This window comes from Vanessa atalanta, chromosome 17 (assembly GCF_905147765.1).
Source record: "Vanessa atalanta chromosome 17, ilVanAtal1.2, whole genome shotgun sequence".
Taxonomy (NCBI): domain Eukaryota; kingdom Metazoa; phylum Arthropoda; class Insecta; order Lepidoptera; family Nymphalidae; genus Vanessa; species Vanessa atalanta.
In genome coordinates this window covers 7,845,246-7,871,539 of record NC_061887.1, presented here as the reverse complement: position 1 = coordinate 7,871,539, position 26,294 = coordinate 7,845,246, and the positions used below count along the sequence as shown (strand labels likewise).

General features: G+C 32.3%; 2 protein-coding genes across 6 annotated transcripts in view; one reads left to right on the top strand and one right to left on the bottom strand.

Annotated features, from left to right (window-relative positions):
* Window positions 1–6,466, top strand: part of LOC125070602 (ceramide transfer protein) — a 37,568-nt gene extending 31,102 nt beyond the window's left edge. Inside the window, exons 10-12 of the mRNA XM_047680540.1 lie at window positions 697–878; window positions 1,313–1,436; window positions 4,440–6,466. Of these exons, the coding sequence (XP_047536496.1) occupies window positions 697–878; window positions 1,313–1,436; window positions 4,440–4,567 (434 nt within the window). The 3' untranslated portion in view covers window positions 4,568–6,466. The remainder of the gene's footprint in view (window positions 1–696; window positions 879–1,312; window positions 1,437–4,439) is intronic.
* Window positions 6,467–7,822: 1,356 nt separating this feature from the next.
* The window catches only part of LOC125070601 (high affinity cAMP-specific and IBMX-insensitive 3',5'-cyclic phosphodiesterase 8), a 204,314-nt gene continuing 185,842 nt past the window's right edge, over window positions 7,823–26,294 (bottom strand). For 4 of the 5 annotated variants that reach the window (XM_047680537.1, XM_047680539.1, XM_047680538.1 and 1 more), the window contains 13 exons: window positions 18,926–18,983; window positions 17,551–17,718; window positions 17,201–17,403; window positions 16,606–16,789; window positions 15,969–16,145; window positions 15,678–15,710; window positions 14,109–14,201; window positions 13,672–13,923; window positions 13,084–13,300; window positions 12,514–12,695; window positions 11,953–12,086; window positions 11,455–11,609; window positions 7,823–11,061 (listed from right to left, as the gene is read on the bottom strand). In XM_047680537.1, coding sequence (XP_047536493.1) covers window positions 10,892–11,061; window positions 11,455–11,609; window positions 11,953–12,086; window positions 12,514–12,695; window positions 13,084–13,300; window positions 13,672–13,923; window positions 14,109–14,201; window positions 15,678–15,710; window positions 15,969–16,145; window positions 16,606–16,789; window positions 17,201–17,403; window positions 17,551–17,718; window positions 18,926–18,983 — 2,026 coding nt within the window. In that variant the 3' untranslated portion in view covers window positions 7,823–10,891. The remainder of the gene's footprint in view (window positions 11,062–11,454; window positions 11,610–11,952; window positions 12,087–12,513; window positions 12,696–13,083; window positions 13,301–13,671; window positions 13,924–14,108; window positions 14,202–15,677; window positions 15,711–15,968; window positions 16,146–16,605; window positions 16,790–17,200; window positions 17,404–17,550; window positions 17,719–18,925; window positions 18,984–26,294) is intronic. The other variant, XM_047680536.1, reaches the window with a different exon arrangement.

The following is a 26,294-nucleotide window of genomic DNA, read 5'->3' as shown; positions in this document are numbered from 1 at the left end:
TCGAAGTGTAGAAAATATTCATTTTAATCTTTTTTTTTGTCTTTAAAATTGCCCTTTAACACCTTTCAAATCTGACATGTAGTTTTGAGGCCTTACAAGGTATTTATATAAGCGCATGAAAGAATCACGTCGCTCGTAATTTACCTACATGAACAATATGGGCAGAGATATAACTTCGCGCGGTGCTAATTGCATTAAAAGTATTTTTTCTATTATTTAAAGAACAAATTTCAGGTAAATTTCTAATTTGTCAATAAATATATTCCCATAAGAAAGAGACGTATCGTAAATCGATTGTGTAGTATCCAAAGAAACGCACGCCTGTGGTTCGCCTCCAAGACATTCGCATATGTTTAATATATAACTATGTTAGTCAAATTATAATCACCGGCACGAGTCGTGAGCACAGATGGCAGTACTGGGAACAAGTTCGCGCATGTACACTTGCGGTCAATTACAATAGCCCAATGTCAAGTGGGAGTCCTATACACGATAAGCATCGACTGATGGACCAATCGCGTGCTGCCTCGACAGCCTAAGCGTCTTCATTCCTCCAAAGAGACACCTAAAAATGTAATAGTGCGCGGGTCAAAATTGTTCTCACGGCTCAAGTTGCTTACACATACAATACGGAGTTTATTTTAAGTCCTAATACCGCCATAACAATAACATAACGGACCAAACTGTGTATTCCAGCGACACTGGAGACGATGAACATAGTGGAGGCGATATCGACGGACGCGCTGGTGTTCCACCAGACGTTCAAGCGCATCTGGCCCGCCTCGCAGCGCGACGCGCTGTTCTGGTCGCACGTGCGCGCCGCGCCGCACCACACCTACGCCGTCACCAACCACTCCACCACCAACGCCGACTACCCGGTCAGTGCGCACAATCGAATTCAATGAAAAATCTACGTATTCTAAAAACTAGGGCGTTCGAAATGATGTATAACTTTATAAACTAATTATAGTCCCGTAGTTAAATATATATTTAACCGCAAATACCGCAAAATATGACTTAATCTGCTTATATCCAGGTCCCACTTCATTAAGATCGGCACAGCAATTTAGTACAAATGAAATAACAAAGATACTGACAGAGTTACTTTGACGTTTATAATATTTAACACACATTTTTAATGTAGTACACTTTTATTCAATCTAAATAAATAGTTTTGTTTTAATTTTTATTAAACAATGTGATGAAATCCAATCAAGTCTCCTTTCGATATATTACTCGCGAACTGTTACAAGTGACCGCTCTGAGCAAGTGGTGCCGGCGAGCTAATGCCCGTTGTCCTGGCGGCCCGCAGTCGAACTCGGGCGCCTGCATCCGGCTGTTCGTGACGGTGTGCCTGGCGTGCCGCACGGCGTGGCCGGCCGGCGAGGCGCCCTCGCGCGGGAACATCACCACCAGCATCGCCTACTGCAGCACCGGTGAGTCCAACCCTACGTCTTAACACCACTTTTTTATCTCTCTGAGAAAACTTGTTACGCGTAGCCTCTACATGAAGAGGGGAATATGTGATCGACGAAACTGTTATCGGAATTTTCGAAGTAAAACTAAGTGGATATGATTGGTTAAGTGGAATTGTGTTGTATTATAAAGGTATATTAATTAAGATATGTTAGTAGTACACAGTATAACAGAGCTATTAGAAATCGCGCGGAGTACCTTAATCTAAGGTTTGTTTATCTTTATTTATTTATTTATTTATTTATTTATATATGATAAGACTATGGAATACTCGAGTCAGTCGAAAAATTTCGTGAGCCGTTCTTTGAGTTTTAAAGTCAAATACTACAGTCAAATTAAGACGACGCACAAATCGTATATGTTATGTCAATGGACCGAATAAATAAGTATGTTACCTGGTGACTGGCGTTAATTATAAAGAGATTATTTTATCATTATACAATTTTTATTACGCCTAATCTAAAAACAATTTAGTGTTATTATATTTTATTAACTATACTATATCATAGTACGGTAAACAGAGAGCTCCTATGTCTTTATCCTACGGGACTCAATATTTTAGATAGGAAACGCGTCAAAGCGTTTTGTTAATCGTCACGGTAGCATGCGAAAGCGATCCCTTGGCGCCCGCCGAAGAGCTCCATCTCTTCGGTACCGTTGGTTTCTTAGGGTGTATTCCGGTGCACTAGGCGTCCTTGGCACCGGCGAATCTCATATACCCCTCCATCACGTGGGGGTAACGCGTAATGCGTTTATCCAGGAGAATCAAAAGAGGGGACAATTCTACTTAATTATAACGGTAACGATACGTTCTCGATTCTATTTTGATCCAACTTTGGCTATTCTTTACAAAACTTAATCTCAGCTTAATCGTACCTGAAGATCAATTCTACTCGGTGGTAGGGCTTTGCGCTAGCCACTCTGGGTATGAACGGCCCACTCGTCATATATTCAAGGGACATTACATCTTATTTCCCAAGATTGCTGGCGAATTGGCGATGTAAGGAGTGGTTAATATTTCTTACAGCTCAATGTCTATGGGTGGTGATGACAACTTACCATCAGGTGACCCATGCTCGTCCGCCTACCAATGCCTATATGAAATAAATGTTAATTATATAGGTTGATACGATTCCGATTATACTCGATCTAATTTTTTACCGAACCGTAAATGGATCGTTAACAAATAACAAATATTGGACAACATCACATACATTACTCTGATTCCATGTGTTATGGAAAATCAGAAGTAACGACGGTACCACAATCACCCAGACCCAAGACAACATAGAAAACTATTGAAATTTTTCTACATCGACTCGGCCGGGAATCGAGCCCGGGACCTCGGATTGGCGTACCCATGAAAACCGGTGTATACACTACTCGACCACGGACGTCGTTGAGTTTGTAAAATAAGAAAATGCTTGAACGGCAACGATTATAATTGCGATAAACTGACAATTTCTCTGTATTTTTTTACCGTCTGATGTTTTAGACATTCCTTACATAGTTTTTAATAACATTAGTGTGTACTCAAATGTTCGTTACTGTGTAGTAACGAACATTTGAGGGCAATGCCCTAAACGTTTCGTCTAAAGATATTTATTATAAAATACTTTACTGTTGATAAGAATATCATTAGTAATTTAATTAGCTCCCCGTTACACGCGACGGTTTATGATCGCCACAGGTAACTAATTCAAGCTGTGTATTTACAGTAAAATCTAAGATTACGAAATGTAAATGTACAATGTTCTTTATTTATTTTAAAGTATAGTTATATTTTTTTTTTAAATATTAAATGATTTCAACTTAATAAGTATTTAGTATTTTCGGCTAATTTATAATATAAATTGCAAGTCCGTATAGCTTGGTAATACTTATTAGTTAGTAATTATTATTATTGCTAGTGTAGTTCATTCTCCCTGACTGTACTGGCCAGTACAGTCAGGGCGTTTGGGCTCCACCACCACTTATCAACAGGCGGAGTGGAGCCTACCTGCTTATATATAAAAAATAGTACTTAAAATATTAAATATTTTTATCGCTGTTATAGTTTTAAAAGTTAGTGGGATAGTATAATTAAGAGATATATGAAACATACATATCTAGCATAATATATTTAGAGCACATACAGTTTTTTTTAATTGTTTACCTAGTTTCGGTTCGCAGCGTCGCCTGCGTATCAGGAGAGCTTGGGAGGTGTATAGAAAATTAGCCTATTCTTTAGCGTTGAAGCTTTCATACGAAAGCCATCATACCAAACATCATCAAATTCGGTTAAGTGGTTTAGGGGTGAAATCGTTACGGAGAGACAGAGTTACTCTCGCATTTATAATATTAGTATGGACTTCGATCTGCACAGAATTTTGCGACTGGGCGTTTGTGATTTGCGTCGTAGGTCGATTGATTTTTCTTAGTTTCGTTAACACTTGTTTTCTGAATTAATTTATTCATAATTGCTCTACTAAGTAAATATTAATTACCTTTAATACTGATTACTTTGCATCTATTCGTCCCTAATCCGTGAATTTCGTGCCGACGATCGTTAGCTGGGTTAGATCTAATTAAATGTATGTACATTGTACATACATATAAACAGGGCTGTCTTAGACCATTCCAGGGCTCTAGGGCACGCGGGAAAATGGGGCCCTGGTGGATGATTTTTTTCCCTAAACCTAGCGGAAAATAAATCTTATTAATAGATCATTACGTTAATATTTAGTTCCTATAGTTAAAGTACACTTATGGCTTATATTTAAGGGGTGTTTTGTTACACAATACTGTGTCTTCTTCCTTCGAATGTCAAATTATGTCAGAAAGAGAGGAAATAATGTTTAACTAACTCACGTACTTAGTTTAATTATGTTTATAAGTAAGGTCGTTATGTTATTAAATATCTCGTTTGAGGTTTCCTTAAAGTTTTACATTATTAAATATTATTATTATCTTTTCTGTTCTAGTGAATCCAGGTGGCTGGGCACCGGCAGGCGTGCTCCGCGCAGTCTACAAAAGGGAATATCCGAAGTTCCTCAAACGATTCACGAATTACGTGGTCGAGCAGTGTCGCGATAAACCGTTAGTTATATAGCAACCGGCTACGCAAACCTGAACATATAAGCAGGGAATATTTTTTACTGGCACTACTATTATCATCCCTTACTCGAGAGGGTTACTTGTTACGGGCAACACTGGAGCTATAGAAGTTGGAAGTGGAAGTTCGTTTATAGTTTTATGGAAAATGTAATCAATGAAATATATTTTGTCATCTGACTTTCCGGGTGTACGTAAAGCATCCTATATTTTACATAAAGAAAACATTGATTATTTTATATTAAATTTATATGAATATTTGGTTCGTTTCATATATATATTTTTTTTAAATGGTGCACATTGTACTTGATTTATGCAACGATCGCGACCTGTGTACTTGTAATATAATTTAACGTGTATTATATTATAATATATATAATTAGTGTGAAGATTTGTCATTGTACAGAATATGTCTTTATGCACATGTGAGATGTACTCTAGGTCAAATATATAAATTATATGTAAACAAATGACAACGGAGAGGTATTGTTGTATATGTGTATTAGTTGGGGCGCTTATACACGTGCGTTATAAATATTCTGTTACACGATTATTACATTTAAGTCAATGTTTATTGTATACGCATCTTATTTCTGTTAATATTGGTTTTTAAAAATACTTTTTTTTTTTAATTTTAAATTTGTAAACTCTCCTTAATTATGTTATCTACTTACCTGTTTATTCACGCATGCGTGCGTATATTATCGGCGTTCATTTATACAAATATAGTATTTTTTTTTTTTGCTTTTTTTATTTCATAGTAAAGTCATATCACACTGAGACAATTTGTATTATTTGTATTTGTCAATTACACGCGTTTCGTGAGTGAAAAGGTCTATACATAATAATGATATTGTTCAATGATCATTGTGCACGCGTCCTATTACCTGATGCGTTAGTTATGTGTAAACGCGCCCTAACTAAACGTGATCTATAGAAATGTATCCACGTAGAGTATAGCGAGGGCTGTACATATATAATCTGTAACATATTGTATAAATAGATTAATAAATAAATAAATTTGAAATATAAAAATGTTATGATATCAACCAAGTTTTAATTCTATGGATCTCTTAAATTATAGATAAAATTAAATTGAAAATATGAGGGTAGTTGAAAGTTTTGACTCGTATAATTTAATTTGCACAAAACTTAAAAATATTAACGTTATTTATTTATTTATAAACAATGCCTATTTAAATTCCGTTGACGTGAACATAAAAACAGGGAGTTTCTGACGTATGAATAACAACGTAAACGATTTTCATACGATTTATTTATTATATTCCATTCCAATTTCTACTATAGGTTCATAAATATTTAATTTTTGTATGACATTCTTTATTATGCAATATATAGGATGTGTATGATCAATATTATTATTAAATCTAAGTACTTCATAATACTGCGTTGCACTGCATCTGTTATTATAAGGTTAAATTGATCTTGTCTAGAAACGCAATTTTTTCACGACGAGAGTGAACAAGATAACATCCGGTCATTGGAGCTCCGTTTTTTTTTTTTTTTAAATTCAGAAATATAATTACATGTATTATTTTTCTGTTTATAATGTATAAGTTCAGTGGACGTTACTTTTATCTCAAACGAGCGAGCGAGAAGGGTATATAGATTGCATTTATAGCAATGTTGGAATTGTATGTTATAACGCCTGTTTCTGAACAGATCTCTATATTATCTGGCCTTTTTCTCAAGCTGTGAATAATGAAACAACAACAATAGAGCCCATTTCTAATAAATTGAAAGGTTCAATAGTTGTTGTGCTTTATTAATGTTTAATCATATGATCTTTAGGTCTTATGTATAGGCTTTTGTTCTGAAACAGCCTCTTTAAATGTTTTTTAATAATTATTGTTTATAATAAAACTTTTTATGGACATATTTGCCTTTTTATTTAACAACATTATTGAATTATTTAGTCAGTTTTTTATAGAACACATGAAGTGTATCAAAATATATAGAAGGGAAATAAAGGATACATTTTGTGATTGTATGACTTCCTTAACTATAACACCTCGCAATAATCAGTGGGCCTAGAAAAGTCACACGCGAATTGTTATTGACATTTGTAGAGAATATCAGTCTTAAATTACTTTAATATTTTAAATTGTCACTTGACCAAGGATATACAAAAGACAGACGATAGAACTCTGGATAATCTATAGCTCGTAACATATTCTGAATAATCTATATTACAAAATAGTTTGAAAATTTTATACAATTTATTTATTAGACACGTTTGTTTTAAATATTATTTTCGTTACTTAAGTAATCTGTATGATTTTAATTACTTGATTTTAATAATGATCCTTTTATGTTGGCGTTATTAAAATATAGATTCTTCTAATCTAATTATAATTTTTGCATTTCAAACCCCCATAATAAGTCCTTTCTGGCATAGAACCATCTACGATAACAAAATAGTTATATTAAACAATACATGTAAAAAAAAAATACAAGTATCAAAATTGCAAATCAGTAAGCACAAATGTTAAATGTGTTTTGATCTACCGAATAATTAAAAGGAATGCCGCCTTGTACGCGCAAAGATATTAACGTAAATTGTATTAGATTATTAAAAAAATTTGAAAAAGTGGTATTTTGAAAACTTTTCATTGAAGTGTGGGACGTAAAGTCATTACCATGCTGAATTTTAAGTTACCAGTTGGAATATTTATTCTGTCTATCACGATGGCTATCAAGAAAACAATGTCGAATTGACAAACACCTTCATTATTTAAATGGACTATTTAAAAAATAACGGGATCTGCTTATAACTTGTGAAAAAAATATATATTTAAATAATCAATAATTTGATACTCTTCAGAAAAAAGTAATCTATTAAATTTTGCTGTTGAAATACTTGAATCTTGGAGGAGAATTAGTATTGCAAATGGCTTCATTAAAAATATAACACCTCGTCTTATTGCTTCCATTGGTGACAGGAGGGCTGGTTCAATTTTTGCCCAGAGGATTTGCAACGGTGAAGCATTTTTGCGACCATTTTACGCGGTCCAGATTTATACAGTAACTATTTTTATTTCATATTTGTATATATTTGAGGACTTAATGTTAATAATATGTGAATATTTGTGTGTGTATGTGTGTGTATATAGGAAGTATATTAATTACAGTAATATCAAAATTGTTGGAACTTTCAAATGAAGGAAATTTTTAAAAATTGGAAATTAGAAACATAAATAATCTATTAGTTGAAAATAAAAAACAAAAAGTGTAAGTTTTTTCTTTATTTACACAACACTTAACAATGTCATTCATGTTAACAGGACACTTACGGAAAATTCATGTGGATCATTCGTCTAAGTTCTTATTTTATTGACACACAGATAATAAATTAGCCATTACAATTATCTAAAGAATTTTTTCATTGGTATATTAACATTACACAGATAACTAATATAGTTACAAGAAGCATGAAACAAACAGTTTCTTTTTAAAATCTTCATTTTTGATTTTGAGTATTGTTAATACAATGTATCAAGTCATAAGATTAGCCATAACATATTATAACGCAAAAAACTAACCGTTTTTGAACTCGTTACCGAAACGGTTAAGGCTTAAGCTATATAATATGTTTAAATACTGAAATTGTTTAGTTTATAAAATTCTTACACATTTTTTAAACAGAAATAAACATTGTTACTCGATGGAACAACACTATTTATTCACAGAGATTAATCTTCGAAGTTTAATTACTTCGTACGTCGTAATAACATCAATAACTCTGATATATTTATAGCGCATATTGTATTTGCATATAAAATTCACAACAATATTATAACTCCTCAAACACATGGGGACCAGCCCCCGTCTCTTTATATAATTTTCAAACGTCCAACTTACGATAACACAAAGTAAAATATTAATTAATATTAGGCGTTATTATTTAAGTAAAAGTTATGTTCAAATAAATATTTTTAAAATTATACAGTTGCTGATAGTGTAAATAAAATTGCATTATACTTGATTTGTCTATGGTCTCCTCGAATTTATTAAATTTAATTATTTCATAAGTTAACTGAGGCTCCTGTTTAAACATTCCAATATTATATATTATAATATTAAACGAATATTATTTTTGTAACTAGAAAATCTGCAACAAATCTGAGATTACTTCCTTTATTTTAATGTATGTAAAGGAGAAAATCTATTAGAATATTCCTAAACCATATTGATTTATTTCATTACGTCTTCAAATAAATTGAGCTAACTAGTAGAATAATTTAGTAATTAAATTAAGTCTAACAATTTATTTAAGATTTGACATAATATGACATACATGTATGTACTTTGTTATTAGGCATAATACGAGCCTACATTTGGTATATGTTAGATATAATCAATAATATGAGATTTAACACCACGATCTACATTTAAATAATTTAAGAGGGATAAAACTTTACACAGATATATAATTACTTTATAAGTTAAACGTTTAAATCTATGTCCATTTATTTAGACCGTTATGTATTGACATTGAGCACAAGGAAGCGTAACATTATAACCTTTATTTTTGTATTTATTAGCTATACAATGGGTATAAATTACTTAGAATACCAGCGTCATATAGACGAATAAATCTCTACTTTATAATAATAATTAGTATAAACACGTTTAAACCTTATTTGATTATAATAAATTATATTAATAGTAACACGAAATGTTTAAGCGATCAAAGTATAATTAAGTAGGTTATAAATAACAACTGTTTAAATTTCATTATAAAAGTTATGTAAACACACTTGTCCGTGAAATGAAACGAAACGACAGTGTACACTTTCAGATATAGAAAAGTTTGTTAAAACGTTCGAAAATTTGAAATTTTGATATGATAAAAACCGAAAGGTTTCGGTGTATAAGGTATTATAAAAGTTATATATAAAAATAGGAATTTTCTCAAAGCTCAAGTGTATATGTGGACCAATTTTATATTTAGAGTTTTTGATTTTCTACCGCTACATATTTGATTAAAGGGTATATAATGAGATATAAATATATTAATAGTGCAAACATTTTAACTTTGCCGCTCTGAAGTTGCAATTTATAAATTTGTTGTAATTTTATAGTTCTAGGTATGTAGGAACAGTACGACAATGTAGATAGCCTAGCATTATGTTTCCATTTATTGATAATAATAGATTAATAAGAATTCTTATATATTTTTTATTAATTCTATGCGGTTGTAATGTGTAAAAGCCGTACTGTTATAATATTTGCACTATATATTCTCTAGACTGCTATTTCAGTTAAATGTTGGGAAGGTGATGGTGTCATGGCATGCAGTGAAAAAAAAAGATAAAATGACAGTTTGCCAACTACTTATATGGCACGCTATCACGGATTTTTATATTACGTATTTATCTACACAACAAATTTAATACCCGTCTAAATGGCAACTGCAATACAGAAATTAACATCCTATATATTGGATATCATACGAAGATAAATTCATACATGTATTAATGAAACGAACTAATAAACACATTGATATCATATCTACTGCTACTTAAGTAGATAGTAACAATACAATTTAATACCCACACAAACACGGGTATAGGTATAAAATAAGCGTATTTTCGGACACATCCGATTAGGCTTTGCGCCGATGATCCGTTTCAGACTTTTAATTTTTTTTTACATCCAAATGCTTTCAAAGGAAGATTTTAAACATCCATAGTTGTCATATCCGATTTTTTTTATTTGTATATTTACCCAAATCAGTGATGAACACACCATGATGGTTGCATTACTTTGGCCCCATTTAAATTAAGATACTTTGGCAACTATGTTTGAAATGATTTACTAAATACAATTTGTAGTATTTATTTTATACATAGGTTCAATCAATTTGAATAGGGCCAGTCATTTTTATAATAAAAGATACATTTTCTAATAATTAGTTAGTTAAGTATCTAAAATAAAGTTTATTAATATTTTTTCTTGAATATTGTTTACAGTTTTGATTTTTGATTTGGTACGGTTTGGTACTAGTTATAAACAGTTCAAAACTAATTAGTTCCAGATTACCTATGGTCTTTTAAAAAGTTTGTGCTTTAATATTTAACTGGCATTGATATAAAAGTCCTGTATATTACTTGCAACAAAATTAATAGGCTCTTTAAAATGTGTACAAAAAAAGCTGTTAGGTTTTCTTTGATCATTTACTAGTAGTTTGATCGAGTTATATTACGTTACGACGTTCCGCACTTTGTATACAAATGTCGCGATTAGTTAATATGTATTTTATCCAACATTTATGGATAATATTATCTGTTCTTGGAATTCACTCTTCAGCGGTGGGTTGAGAGGTTGAGTTTGGTGCTGATTGTATGGCGTTTTGACGTTGTGCTCGCTTTACATCAGCAATTGTTGTCACACCAGCTTCGTCAAGTTCCCTCCAACGTTGGTGATTATTTCTCGCGTGATTGACCAGTTCAGGCATATCAATGAACGCTGAAATATATGATGAATTTAAACATTTATATATCATAAAAATTGATATTGAATATTATTTTGTAATAATTATGTAATGATTTCTTGACATATTAATGAACATTAAATAGTTTGTTATTTCTGAACGAATCAGGAAGTAGCCCGCGTCGCGTGCGGCATCTGCCGGCCCGTTACCGTGAACGGGACGATTGAGAGTCGAGTCGTTACGCGCGCGAAAACAACTATGGCGTCCGCTCTTGCGCCGATAATTGTTAAATTATCTCAATTGTTTAATAATGTTATTGATTAATTACAAATAGTAAAGTGTAATTTCTTAAGATCGCTATTATTATTATTTACGCGCTCGCTGTATTAGCAGCTTTCCGAGTTCTATTCAGATTAGCGTTGACTTACCAGCCCAAGCTTCCATCATGTCAATAATGATGTAGTCGATGAAACCGATCTGTGAACGAGGTATGGAGCAAGTCGCGCGGTCGAACATCGGCATCACGACCGGCAGCTCCTTTGCCTTCTCTTCGTCAGTCTGCAAGAAGTACTCCTCTGCGATCCTAAATTAATTTTAAAAAGTGTAAAATCGATTTGCGAAAATGTTTGGTCGCCCTTTTAATAATGTGAACGTCAACCGATATGCAGTGAATTTAATTCGTATCTAGTTACCGGCATGTGGTAACACTGTTATGGTGTATGTATTACTTAAATATCATAATTATGTATTAGTTAAGGTCTCATATTATTTTCTGACATTTTATGATGAAGTTTTGCTGTAAATTAAGTTATCTATTACAGAAGGTATAGCTACAGTGTAAATCTTGTTAGAAACGTTTAACGTGGATAATCTGCAGGTATATAAAGTTTATGAATAAAATTGTAGGATATTATTTTATTAAATACCTCCTAGCCCATTCAAAGGCGAACTTTTGTGGTCTTGAAGCATTCGACACGTCAGCACATTTGATCATCATTCTCTTTATTAGAACGACGTTCTCTGGCGAGGTCAAGGCTGTTGTATCCAATGACAGAGGCTCCTAAAAATTAAATATGATGTTATTGAACTTCAATGAAATTACAAGGTTTTTAATATGCTAGAAAATATACATAAATTAAGCAAATTTTAACATTAAAATATCATAAACATTAAGTATTAAATCTGAGAACCCTTACTTAAGGGTTATCCTAAAGTAAAGTAAGCCTGTTAATGTTCCATCATTAGGCTAAGCCTTCTTCTACTTTTAAAAACAAGGCATATTCCAATGCCTTTCCAATGCGGATTAGTGAATTAATATTTGGCAGACATACGGCACATGAGGGTTTCCTCAGGATGTTTTCCTTCTCCATCAAGCACGAGAGAAATTATTAATTGAGTACACGATAGCTATTGCACACTTCGGCTACGATTCACCTGATCTAGACTATTCCTTCTATCTGGAGTAAAGGTATATGAGTTTAACGTACATCAGTGTTCATGTTATCCTCCTTGCTGCCGTTGGATTTGGCATAGAACACGTTGACGAACTTAGCGAGATGTTCGAAGTGCTTGGTCATCTCCGTGGCGAGTATCATGTCGATGACGTTGTGCCGCACCGACTTGTATGTGTCGCGGTCGAGATTCTTGAATATGTTCACGCGATCGTCATCTGGAAATGGATAAAACTACTAAATAACACTATTATTTTTTATTTGGCAAACTTAATTTTGTAACTTTGGATAATTGAAAATGATTTATTAGACGTAATAATATTTGAGCCACTTTACAACAATTTTAGATTTAGAGTAAAATTTCGGGCTGTAAAGGTGTTACAATGTGATGCCAATTTCAGAAATTGATAAAAAGAATGTTGTATTGATTTAGCTTTTAGTTCGTGTCAAAGTAGTAACCTTTTGGGGTTCATTTTATCGTATTTTACGAAATCACAAATTATTGCTGATTTTTGTGATAAACAAATTTAATTTAATGGGTAACGCAACTTAAATCTAAATAATAACTATTTATTTCCTAAATAATTAGTTGTTGGTTTTCCTTACTGAGGGTAAGTTTGAAGGTAAGGGCAGCGTGGTGAGACTCCAGTACGCTGACATCATTGTAGAGGATCGCAAGTGAGTGTCGAGAGTTGCAAAGGAATGCAGAAGATGTTCCAGGATGATCAATATCATGAGCCGCGGCTGAGATGAGCGCTGCAGCAGCTTCTAATGGCTCTAGCAACATCTTTAGACGCTCCTTCTCCATGAAGAATGCTACGGCCTAAATAGAATAGTTTTTTATGAAATAATGTCCAAATAAAAAAGTATTTTTCATAATCTATACACAAAACTAATAACAATAGTTATGAATACGGTTGATTTAGTTTGTCATGGTGTGAATTGGTTTTATAGTGTTTGATTAATACCAAGGCATATTATATGAAGCGTGTCATAACTAAGTAAGCGAGCTGTTTCTAGCAGTTGTAATACTAGCCGAATTTAGAATATTGTATATATACGTAAGTACAATTGAGTTGAAAAATGGCGATTGAGAAAAATCCAGATAGCGAACGTTTAATTAAATAAAATGGGGAGGCGAGTAGATAGTAGTATAGAGTTGAGAAATTTAGTCGTATTGACTTTATGCATTACCTGCAATACATCAGCTGCGTGTGTAGAATTATGATAGGTGTTGACAGCGTGGTAGTTCGTCTCAATAACCGTCAGCCAGTGTAAGAGAGTTCGTTCGTCGCATTCTAACGTCGAACAAACGTCAAAGCGGCCACCCATTAGAGTAAGTCCGAGGTGCGTGAGCGGCCGACCACGGGTCAAGTCCTCGAGGCGGAAGATCTCGAACTCCCAGCTCATAGCTGTGTCTAGAACTTCGCGTAGTTGACCTGTTGTCTGTTGTAGGTAAAAAAGTTAACTAGTTTCATTTCATTATTTTTTAAGTTGAACTGATTATATTCAGAGTAGTAGGCTCTCGTCATAGATTAGATTTCAAAGACGTTTTTCCTTTCAATTTAAATTAAAGTGAAATGTTAAAAAAGTAAAATATTTACTCTGAAATTACACAAAAAAGTACTTACTTTATGTTTCATATTAGTCCTGTTGGCTTGAGATCTAACGACCGTGGAGTCGTTACTACTCCTACGTGACGACAGGACGTTTGTCGCACCTTGCTGTAAACCATAACACGAAAAAGTTTTACAGAGAAATCTTTTGCGTGATTTCATATACAATAAAATATATTTTATTTAAATAATACTTAAATATTTATTATAATCACATATTGATAATATATACATATATAAAATATTTATTATAAACTTTACATAAAATCATTAATACATGTTAATAAAATATACAACAAATAAAAGTTATTTTATTTCGAACAATAATATTGATATAATACATTAATTAGTAGATTAGTAGCACTAAAACATGATATGGATTAATATATTAATAAATAAAAAAATACAAATAAATACTGGTTATTATTGAAAGCTTCGTTCAACTTGTTACAAGAGCCAAAAGGAAAACGTAGAACTTGCAAACTAATCTAACGTGATTAGGAAATTGAGCAACAGAAATCATTTTGATTTAGATTTAGTTTCATTAAACTTATTGTTTTGGAAGAATAACCAATTCATTTTTTTTTAATTAATGGTTTTAGTTTGGTTCTAATCTTTATTTTTTTTACTGCATGTGGTCCTTCTAGCCGGATTGTTGTTAATTGCCTCTTCGATTGGCTACTAGGATATTAAAATTTAATAAAAAAATGTTAAAGTTAAATGTAAAGTTATTAAAAATATATATTCGATGTTCTAATCAAATCCTTTAATTTGAAAATAGTTTTTCTATATATATAGTATAAAAAAAGTTGTCTCCCGTCGTCTCTACGCAAAGATCTTTTAAATTACGTTACGGATTTTAATGGAATTTTCATCAATAAATAGAATGATTCAAGAGGAAAGTTTATATGTATAATACGTCCATATTGTATTAGAGAAACGCCCAGAATTTCAACTTTCGTAGTTCGAAATAAGCAAAATTTATTTTATGTCTTTTTTTATGGCATTGGTTGGCGTACGAGCGTATGGGCCACCTGATGGTAAGTGGTCACCACCGCCCACAGACAAAGGCGCTGTAAAAAATATTAATATGCGCCACCAACCTCGGGAACTAAGATGTTATGTCCCTTGTGACTGTGATTAAACTGGCTCACTCACCCTTCTAACCGGAACACAACAATATAGAGTACTGATATTTGGCGGTAGAATATCTGATGAGTGGGTGGTACCTACCCAGACGGGCTTATTGTACCCTTATTGTACCCGGGGTGAAGCGAGTTATTTATAAAGAGAAGCACAAGTACAAATCTGTATTACTCGATAGTTATAACCAAACGAAAACTAAATTCTAAAATGTCCGAATTTAATATTTCGGAAAAATCTTTGTGTTCGCTCGCTTTCTGTTTACATGCTATACGATGTTTTTTTTTTTAAATCTAAATCAACAAAATGAAATCCAAAGTATTAGCAAACATAAGATCATGGCGCGAATTTTCTGAAACTATGTCACTGAAGCATCAGAAAAGAAAGTTAAAGACGATCACAGTAGAGGAAGAGTGTTTGTTGTAATTTCAAACCTCCTACCATATAAAAAAGGTTTGAGTTCACTTGCTCCCGCTTTCCCAGGCCGAACAGGATCATAAACAGATAAATAATAGTTAGTAAGTTTAAATATTAATTTTATATAAGTTATTATATAATAACAGTTTTTTATTAAATTATATTTGTTTAGTATTAAAAATTTTTTTAATAATTAATAATTAGACTAAATATATTATTTAATATAATAATACATGTTAAGAATATATAATTAACGAAAATATTTTTAAATTTTACTTAAATATAAAATATAAAAATTGTTAAATTGCTACTCACCGACAGCAAAGCCCCAATAAGGTCAGTTGCAATAGGATCTTCGGCCCTCATTTTGGGGTCTTCCCTCATCTGCGGGGAGTACAGCTCCGACGTGCGTAACATGTCAACGGCACGATCTATGCAAGCGATGGTCGAAGGTGGAGCGCCGTCTGTTGCCGCCGACAGGAGGGAAATAACCTAAAAACGCAATTTTTTTGTACTGAATTAATATTTGGAATATTTATTTTAAATATAACTAACATTTAACAAGACACGAAATAGATTTAAACATGACTAGAATTTCGTGTGGATTTAATAAATCCTGTTGCACTTGATGGTTATTTAATGTGTGAAAACCAAAAACAACCGAAGAGAACAGGCGATAAATAATAAATTGATATCTTCAGTATCACAACAATTTCTATGTAGCGTTGGAAGGTAAATGATATACCTAGATTTGCGTCATATGTTTGCCAGAAGGGCTGGCTTTTTTATTGCCCAGAGATTAATGCAGCCAGCATTCTTGCCACCATTCATCGTGATCATGATTTGTAAAATAACTATTTTTTATTTGAAATTTAGACATTGAATTAGATATAATTTATATTAAGACACACATTGTATTTATTAAGGAATAAATTATTTAAATATAAATTACCTTCGTAATTGGTGCTTCCAGTGGTAATCCCTGCAGTTTAGCCAATGATGTACGACGCAGTCCATCAGATGCTACAGAGCGGACATCCAACGATCCTCGTCGAATAGAATGCAGCGAGCCACGGGCCCGTTCACAGTCCATAGCATTGCTAGGTTCACAAACAAACACGACGTGTGAAGTGTTCCTAGAGAAACATAGCGGTCGTATATTTGTATAGCCATAAGTAGGATCTCATCTAAAGTAATATTTACAGCAGCTTTTGATTGTTTATAAGCGAGATTTCTAGTGATTTATTAATAGCATTATATCATTCTTGCTGAGATGAGCCAGTGGTTAAGCACAGTTTTTATGAGTCTATAGTTATTTTGGTGTCCGCGCAGGCAAACGTGGAAAAATGAACGTAACCACTCATTCGCATGAGAACAAGGTGATGGAATAAGCTCCCAATGTTTTCATGGAAGGAGGCCTTAGCCCGCATATTTAGATTGTTGCATTTAGATTGTTGGTGACTTAAATACAATTAAGTCATCTGTCGAGAAAACCGAATGAAATTACTTAACAGCCTAATATCTATAATAACATGTAATTTTCTTACTTGTTTAAAGTTACAGATGATCCTCGGCACGGAAGCAGCACTGGATCGGGAGCTGCACGTCTCCGTATTAATACAGGTGCTTCCCAATCACGGACCCCACTAGCTGCCAACCGCAGGGCCTCACCGCTTACCGCTTCTGTCAAAGGTCTCGGAGCTTCTTCTGGTCTCCAGCCAACAACTCGGCACCACGATTTATTTGTGAGCTATGAAAACACATTAAATAAATTTGCCAAATAAATGTATTTTAGTTAAATAGTATCAAAACTGTTATTGATGTTTTGTCAATGTCTTACCAGCGTTATTGACGCTGTTATTCGCTAACTTACATACTAATTTCATTGGATACTAACCAGTATTCGCTGTTGGTCATCGGTGACGGCAACAAGGTCTCGACAGCGATCCGTTGCCGCCGTCAGCGCCGCGACGGCACCGACATGGGCCCGCGTAGTAGCGGCGGCTGCACGAGCTTGCAACATTTCAGCACACCAAGCTGTTGCACCTAATGTTTCTACCATTACCTGATGGCGGGAAAAAATATAATATAAAGATCCATTAGCGACTATTTAGTTAAATACTTCTTTCTTTTATTAAAAAGACAGCGTTGTTTAATTAAACAACAACGTTTTATAATTAAGGCCGTAAACTCTTAAGTAAATGAACCTTTGATTTTTTATAGCGTTAGTGACATCAAAATGGTAACAAATTATTACATTTATTACAATTTCATAGCTACGTAATGTACGTGAAGCTTGACCAAAGATCATGAGTTAACTTCAGGGCAAGCGCCTCTGTAATTCCAAAGCGCTTAGTTACCGTCTGTCATTTGTCTTTAGATTGCCGTGGAGGTAATTTTATAGGAATCGAATGCGTTGAAACTAATTCTATAATGTATATAGACGAATTGTATATTGTTATTGAATTGTCTAATTCAATGAGCTTCAAACAAATATTATTACATATTTAGAAAAACAAAGATATGAATCAGAGAGTTGAATAGCAAAAATGTTATTTTTTAGTAAGTACTAAGGTACTAGGTTTGATAGGTATCAAACCCCATTAACTTGAAACAATTCAAATATGTATTGAATGTATTCTTTGACAAACTGACCCTTTAATTGAGTCGTGATGTAGACTTTCAAACTTTAAGCGGGCGCTTTAATTAGCAACGGAGTGGCACAGGAAGTAGCTTTATAACTTCTTAGCGATATATTAAGTAAAGCGGTTCTCAACTAAGTTGAAACATTTACAGTTGACACTATAACTTACGAACTTAATAACTTCTCTGTGACTCACGCAGATAGTTAAATAAATAATTTGAAATTTACTCGTTAACATAAAAACAACTCTAATATTTAAAATGTGAGTATCAAACTATTTTATCGAAGTGGAACACAGGCGTTATATGAAGTATTTCTACTATTTTCTATATTCTGAATATAGGCAACTATTGCTATATAACATACGACTTACGCCTGTCTGTTCACCTGTCACATCCTATTTCTTCTTTATAGAAAACATGGTTTAATTCGTTTCTTTTTGTTTACTTGAATTAAGTATACTTTAAATTAAATAGAGTACAAAATAAATAAAAAAAAAACATTTAAAATGTCATAAGGCAATTTGAAATTTTTAATAACAATACGTTAATGACAAGACGTTTAAATAACTACAATATATATTTTGAAATTTGTTCTGTGTATGTATATATTATTTTATATTACTCACCCTGTTGAAACCGGCCTCCAGATACGGTATAACAGCGAAGTCATCCTTGAGGTATGCGCTGAAATAAAGATAGATAAAACATTCAGTACTATTAAAATATAATACTATGTTACGTAAATTGTTTATCGATCCATCTATATCTAGATAGCACTTCCATACTCATAAAGTTCTTTGTTACGATAAAGGTGGGTACAGGGTAACCACGCGCGGCTCATGTTCGAGGTTGCTCAACCGCTAGCCACTCGTAGCTTGCCTGCAAAACGCGTTTGCGCCGAGCCCTTTGTTGTCATTTTGTACGTCACACAACATGGTGTCGAACATGCCAACAACTGCTTCTAATTTATTTTTAATTATTGGTTTAAAAATATTATGAAGTAGTACACTGTTTGGACGGAGCAGGTTTATTTAAAGTTAGGTATTATTTTGAAGTGTCTAAAATGAATATGGCGCACCGAAATACTAAGTTGGCGATGACTGAGTGATATACGAAATGTGTTGATGAGCGTTATTTGAAAATATGAATTTGTGTTACCAGTTAGCAGAACGAGCTGCATATCAATTGTCGTAAAAACAATGATATTATAATCAATATCGATTTAATAAAAGCTAATTTCGTATTAAATTCGCTTTGGAACTACTTATTGAGTAGTACTTCAGTTGAAAAAATCCCAGTAGTAGTCCGGAGTCGGAAAGATGGAGGTGTGTACACTCCAGTACCTCGGGAAGCACGTAAAGCAAAGCAGTTGGTCTTGCGGATTTGCCGTCCCATCGGATTATGAGAGTGAGGGAATAGAGACTGCACCTGTGTTTGTGCATACACTTGTGCACAATAATATGTTTCCTTGAGATTAACCACCGTGGGCGAAGTCGATCAGTCATCCTACTAAATAGATAAAATACAAATTTTGAAAGTCAATTAACCGAAGTTAATTATTACTCTAAGCTAGGAAGGCATAACGAGGCTTAAGAGTACTACTTTCGTATACGCAACCAAGCTACGCAAGACACGCACGTCGGGCAACCTTTGAGCATTATTAAAAAAACGTTAACTAATGTATGTCTCCAGTCAAACATGACCCTTACTTGCCTGTAATCCGCACGAGCCTTAAGAGCTACAAACAGAGATGGTCCAGTATTTTGAAAACATTACAAGATATTTGATGCTTATTGTAATACTGGCAACGTTTTTTTTAATTATCTAGTCTAGTACATTAACGTATTCATTAGGGAATAGCCTATTAAAATATAAAATAAAACTAATAATATGAAAATTAATATGTTGCGTGTACAACTAAAAGTAAATTGTAAGGTATGCACGTTTTATTATTTTAATATTTATTCAAAAGGAAATAATATCATACTTAATTCTAGTAACAATACGGGATCATTTATAACATAAACCTTTCGTCCCAGAATACCAATTGTAATATTTGATAGGTTATGATACATGACGTTACACACACACATCTTGCTCGAGTTCCCCGTGCTCCATCAGTAATCCTATCCGGATGGAAATAGACCGATACTGTAGGCTTGTGTACCTTCAACAACATCCAACAATATTCGCTAGTGTTATATTACACACCTATTGTTCATTGTAAACATGTATCTAAATATGCAGCATAAGTTTATAATATTGTGTTTCTCATATAAAAGTAATATTTAATATGATTACTCGAAATTTTTATTGGATTTGAACAAGGAATAATTTTTTCTTCCTTTATAAATGTAAACTTTTTCGTTTTTATATTTTGAAAGCGTTTTATTTTTAAACCGATATGGCCCAGTATACAGAATTTGTGGATCTTTACTCAAGTTCGACGGTAAAAACCAACCTTGTAGGGAAAAAGGCACGTGTCGCATTTAATTCTATCCTATGCTTAGTTAAGCTCCTAACCTCAGTAGTAACTCTCTCCTTTAAGAGAGTCTTTGCCAATCAGTGGAATATTTATGTGCCTTTACTATATTTTGGTGATAAATTCTTTTGAACCAACGATGGCAACGTACACTCACTGATTTTATTTGATAATTTTCAAAGCCTGCATAACGAAATGCTTTGATATATCAAGGCACTGCATTAAACGAACTAAAAACTGAAATTTGATGATGAAAATTTGGAGAAGAATTTAAAAATGTTATATTCAGAGATAGAATATCATAATGTAGATAAGTATTTTTGATTATAAATATTATTGAATTAGTATTTATCGTCGTGATTTTGCTTTATATTATACTTACAGGCAACGAAATTAGTTGATTAAAATTTAATTTAATTATTTTAATCTCTTTGCTTATCTTCACTACAAAATTTATTGTTTTTTTTACATTAGATATTAAAGCAACGCCACACATACACGTAGGATGTCGTGACAATGTTGTCGTTTCCGTTCGGTGCAGACGTCGCGTCGCGTCGTGACAACTACCATAGACTAGGAAACATTTTAAATGAATAGAACTCATTTAATTTATACAATGGCTTGCTAATCAACCGTCTAGACTGTAGACAACTAGACGGCTGGGGTTCCACGCCTTTATATTTTACAATAATTTTAACTTTTCTCTTGGGTTTTTCGTGAAGTTTTTCAAACTATTCTTTTATAAAATATTAAAGAATGCACTGGTTAATATGCACAAGGTTTTTGTTACACATGATAAATGTTTTTACTAATAACCATAATCCACCTGCTTTATTTTTTATTCTAATATAAAAAAAAAGAAAAGAGAATATAACATTATGAGTTGTATAGGCCAGTGGTTAGAACGCTTGCATCTTAACCGATGATGGCCTGTTCAAACCCGGAAAAGAATCCATACAATTTTCATGTGTATAATTCATGTCGCACTCGGTAATGAAGGAAAACATCGCGAGGGAACGAGTACATGTCTAACTTCAATCATATTCTGCCAAATGTGTATCTGTTTGTATTAAAGTTACTTTACTTTAAATATTGTCTGTAACCAGCAATTATTTTAGACGACGCTAAGCGAAACATTAGATAAATGTCACAAAAATAATCACTTGGAACACGTCTAGCGATTGTAAATGAAAAATAAACAGGCAGTCAGTATCCTTTCCAAGTCAACGAGCTGTGAGCGGCAAAGATCCAGTCAAAAATATATTACGATAAAGCTCGCTTCACCGACTTCTTTTGCTCGCTTTTAACAATTTTTTTTAACCATAATACTTCAAAGGATTTTGAACAGCTCCCGGCGGTATCCTTACCGTTTACAGAAAATATTTCCTTGTTAGAGTAAGTTTTGAATTTAGATATTTTATCTGGAATTCCAATTTATCATTACAAAAATAATAATTAAGAAAACAGCTATTGTTTTCGTTTTTATATCATTTATAAAGTTTAAAATATTTAAGGTTTATTCTATTAGAAAGAATACCCTCTACCGACACTAAATAACGTAAAACCACTCTGTAATGGAAAATGAATCCATGGATCAGTTAGCTGAAGCAATGAATAAGATATTTAGACTTTAGATGGCGTTATCTTGTTTGAAATATCTATTTACATTGTTTTTTAATGAAATATCGTCGCGTATGTTATAAAATGTATATTTTAGCCTTTGATGAAATTTCATTTTAATTATAATAAATTGATCGTAAATAAATAATTGACAATGAAACATTTTCCTTTTTAATTTTTTTACACGATACAACGTCAAAGGAAGACGTATAATATAAATATATGTTATTTTGGTTATGTAGGGGTTTTTTGATCTTTAATTTATTTAAATATCTATATTTATTCTGATAAATTAAATGGAAATATACCATCCGTTTGGAATGTATATTTAGAAGAAGACGACTATCCAGAAGACTTAACAAAAATCAGTAACAATTCCTCAGTAATCAAATAAAATTTATGTAAATTCTTCATGGAAATAATGACCATTTTTTATCATCTATATAATTGTTTATTTTAAAAGTATATGCTGGATTTTACGAACCTACGTTTTTCTTTACATTTTGTATTTTCTTTCCAATATATTTCATTTGAATAACATTACTGTATTACCATACATTATGTACATTTTTTTTTGCCTTAATATATTATTCATAGAGTAATTTTTATTCATGATCTTACTAAATATTTGTAACTTTGCAAATAATTTGCATTTCCTTTTAGCAAGTCAACGTTAAAGTTAGTATATAGATTCTAGTAGTATAGCATGATTTGTCGATGACACATGAAAATATAGAAATGACATCGAACATGTTGCTGAATAACAAAGTAAAAATTAATTAAATTAAATAGTTTTTTTTTAAAAACCTTTTACTTTATTACTACTTACTCTATAAAAATAAATCGTATGTTTATCGATTTATTTTTATAGATCTCGATCGTATTTGGTACGAAATCGTCCAATCATGAAGTCCATAAATCGGTCCGTGAGTTAGTTGAGTGTTATTACAATTTTTTATTTTATGTATAAAATTGATGTCAATTCCAGTATATTTGGCGTTCAATGTGTTTTAACGTTGTTTCAACGAAGGTAACTTTAATTGAATGTTGACGGCAAACTGTTGAAAACTTTTGTATAGCTTGTCATGCCGTGTCAACAGCGCTTGTGGTTGACAGGGTACAGGCTGCGAGCTTGATCAAGAATGTTCGTGTTTGTGGTTTGAATGTTCTAACAGCTGTGAGAGTGGGGCGGGGGTAAATTAGTCTTCATCTACTAGTCAATACAAAGTAACAACTGTATGTGTCGGATTTCATAGTAGGGTCGTGATGTAATCATTCTGATTTATTAAACACATGTATAATTAGGAGAGGATTTTATTTAATTTTAAAGCAATACCTATATAAGTGAAGGGTTTATATTCCGAAATCAATTTTTATTTATTAATATCCGACAAGAGCGAAAACAAAATATTTGTTCAACAAGTATTTTTAATATCCTTCATATTAAATTTTATGTTATTGGTCATACTTATCCACATTTTTTTCAACAATAATGTAATTAATATTGTATTATAAATTAATTAATATTAATATTAGATGAAAACGAATAATACAAAAATATACTTAAAACATTAAGGAAATACAACTCGAAAATCCGAAGTCATAAGTTATGTCAATTTTAAAGTTTAGATAACTATGTTGAAGTTTGCTTCAAAACTTGAATATGAGCCAGTATATATTTCTACTGCACTTGTTTAAAACTTAGTGTATTCTATATTTTATTAGATGTGGCATTGAGCCATTTCTCTTTGTACCGCGACCACGATACACTGAAAATGATTTATGTAGTTTGTATTCCTATTTCGTCCAATTAAATCTATGATCTAGTTAGTTTGCATAGTGGGTACTCGAATTTATATTTACTTGTTAAAAATATAATGTCTATGGTTTAATAAGGAAAGTGCCTTAAATGTTAAAATAGGCTCTAAGGCTTGGGGCTTTGACAAAATGCATGCCATAATTGTCGAAAACATTTTATTTTAAATAGCACCAAAAACGTGCAAACAGATAAAATAATAGAAACCATTACTAGAAATTGATTACGTCTCGATGAAATTTATTATTTCCCGAGAAACTGTATTTGCCGGTTACATCCCTTATTGTCATTTAATCCGCTATCCCACCCGAATCCCAGATTTCTATGTCAAATTCAATAAGGAACAATTTACTGATATAGTTATTATCGCATTTAATTCCTTTCGTTTAAGGTTGATCATATAACACTAAGAATAGATATAATCTTTAAAAAAAAAAATTAATGCTTATAACTTTCGGATCGTCATTTCTTACTTTAATTCAAAATAACAAATGAAAGAGCAACTGTTTTTTCATTTGCTTAAGTTGTGTTTATAATAAATATTTATATCTCGTACTCGGTGGCGAATAAATACTGCAAGGAAGCCTTTATAAGTCCGATGACTTGAAAGAGATGGCCTGCAGTGACACTTTATTACCTAATAAGAGTATTAATTAATTAATTTTTTTTTCTTTGTCACGAAACAAAGAAATAAAACCTTTTTATACTTCGATGCTTGCTTGTTAACAGTCAGGTGTGAATGACCTTATATAAATTTCAGTGACCAAAGTCGCCCTGAAAACCTTTATGGGCTGTAAAAGGGATTGCCCCATTAATGGTATGCCGACGAGCCATATTGTAACGTAATTCGCTTTGTACATATAATCGTTTTATATTTCAGGCTAAAGTAAAAATGTTCCCGGTTAAACATATCGTTGTTCTACTTAGAAATATCTTTTTCGTCCTCGGAAAAAGGGATGTTATGATAACCGTTTGACATTCTTTGATCGTATTATATTTTTTTTTTATTTAAAGCGGTCAAACAAGTAGTCCGCAATTAACAAAGGACACGCGTATTTGCAATCATTTTAGTAAAAAAATATATAATTTGTTCAATTTGTGTGTGGGTTTAATTTTGCCACTGAATTTTTACTACGACTTTTATATTAATATTTTGCATAGATACAAAATACAATTACATCAATTCAAATTTAAAAAAAGAAAACAATTAAACATGATTTATTTTACGAATTCCGAGTTTATATATTTTTATTTATCATTTTATTTTAAATCTGTTTTTATTGTTTTAAAATTACGAAAAAGGAAGTAATTTTATCAGCTTACGTAGGTAGGTAATATATTAGGTAGTTAACAGTAAATATTGATAAAATTACGATTTACATATCATGCATTCCGTTGTATTGTTTTGTTTTAAATAACATTTTTTTTATAACTTCGGCATAAACAAATGGACTTCTTACTTGGTGGTAGGACTTTGTGCATGAATACTGTGTATTGTTTTGTTCCGATTTGATGTGTGAATAAGCCATAGTAACTACAGACACAAGGGACATAACATCTCAGTTCCTATAGTTGGTTGTGTCTTGGTCATGTACGGAATGTTTAAAATTTCTCACAACTCCAATGTCAATGGGAATTGGTGACCTTTTATCTTTAGGCGGTCCATTTGCTATTCTATCTTAGACATAACGAACATACAAACAAAGAAGATTATATTTTAGTGCAAATATTAATCTGAAGTTTTTTTTATCCTTATTATGTGTAATTAAATGATTCGATTTTCAAATGAATTGATAAAGATGATTTATAGATATACCTATATCGTTGAGGGTAAGTAATATACTTAACATATACATACTATAAATAGTATTGTTACATTTATCAAACTATTACTTTATGATAAGACGTGATATTAATCAAATTTCCTATTATTCCGTAACAACATTTCATACAAAATTTGATCAGTTCGGATATATTTGTCTCCGGTCCGAATCAAATAAATGTAGGACGCATTACGTTTATTGGAAATGGGAAATGCAATGTCGGACAAGAATCAAAATTCGTGCCAGTTTATCGC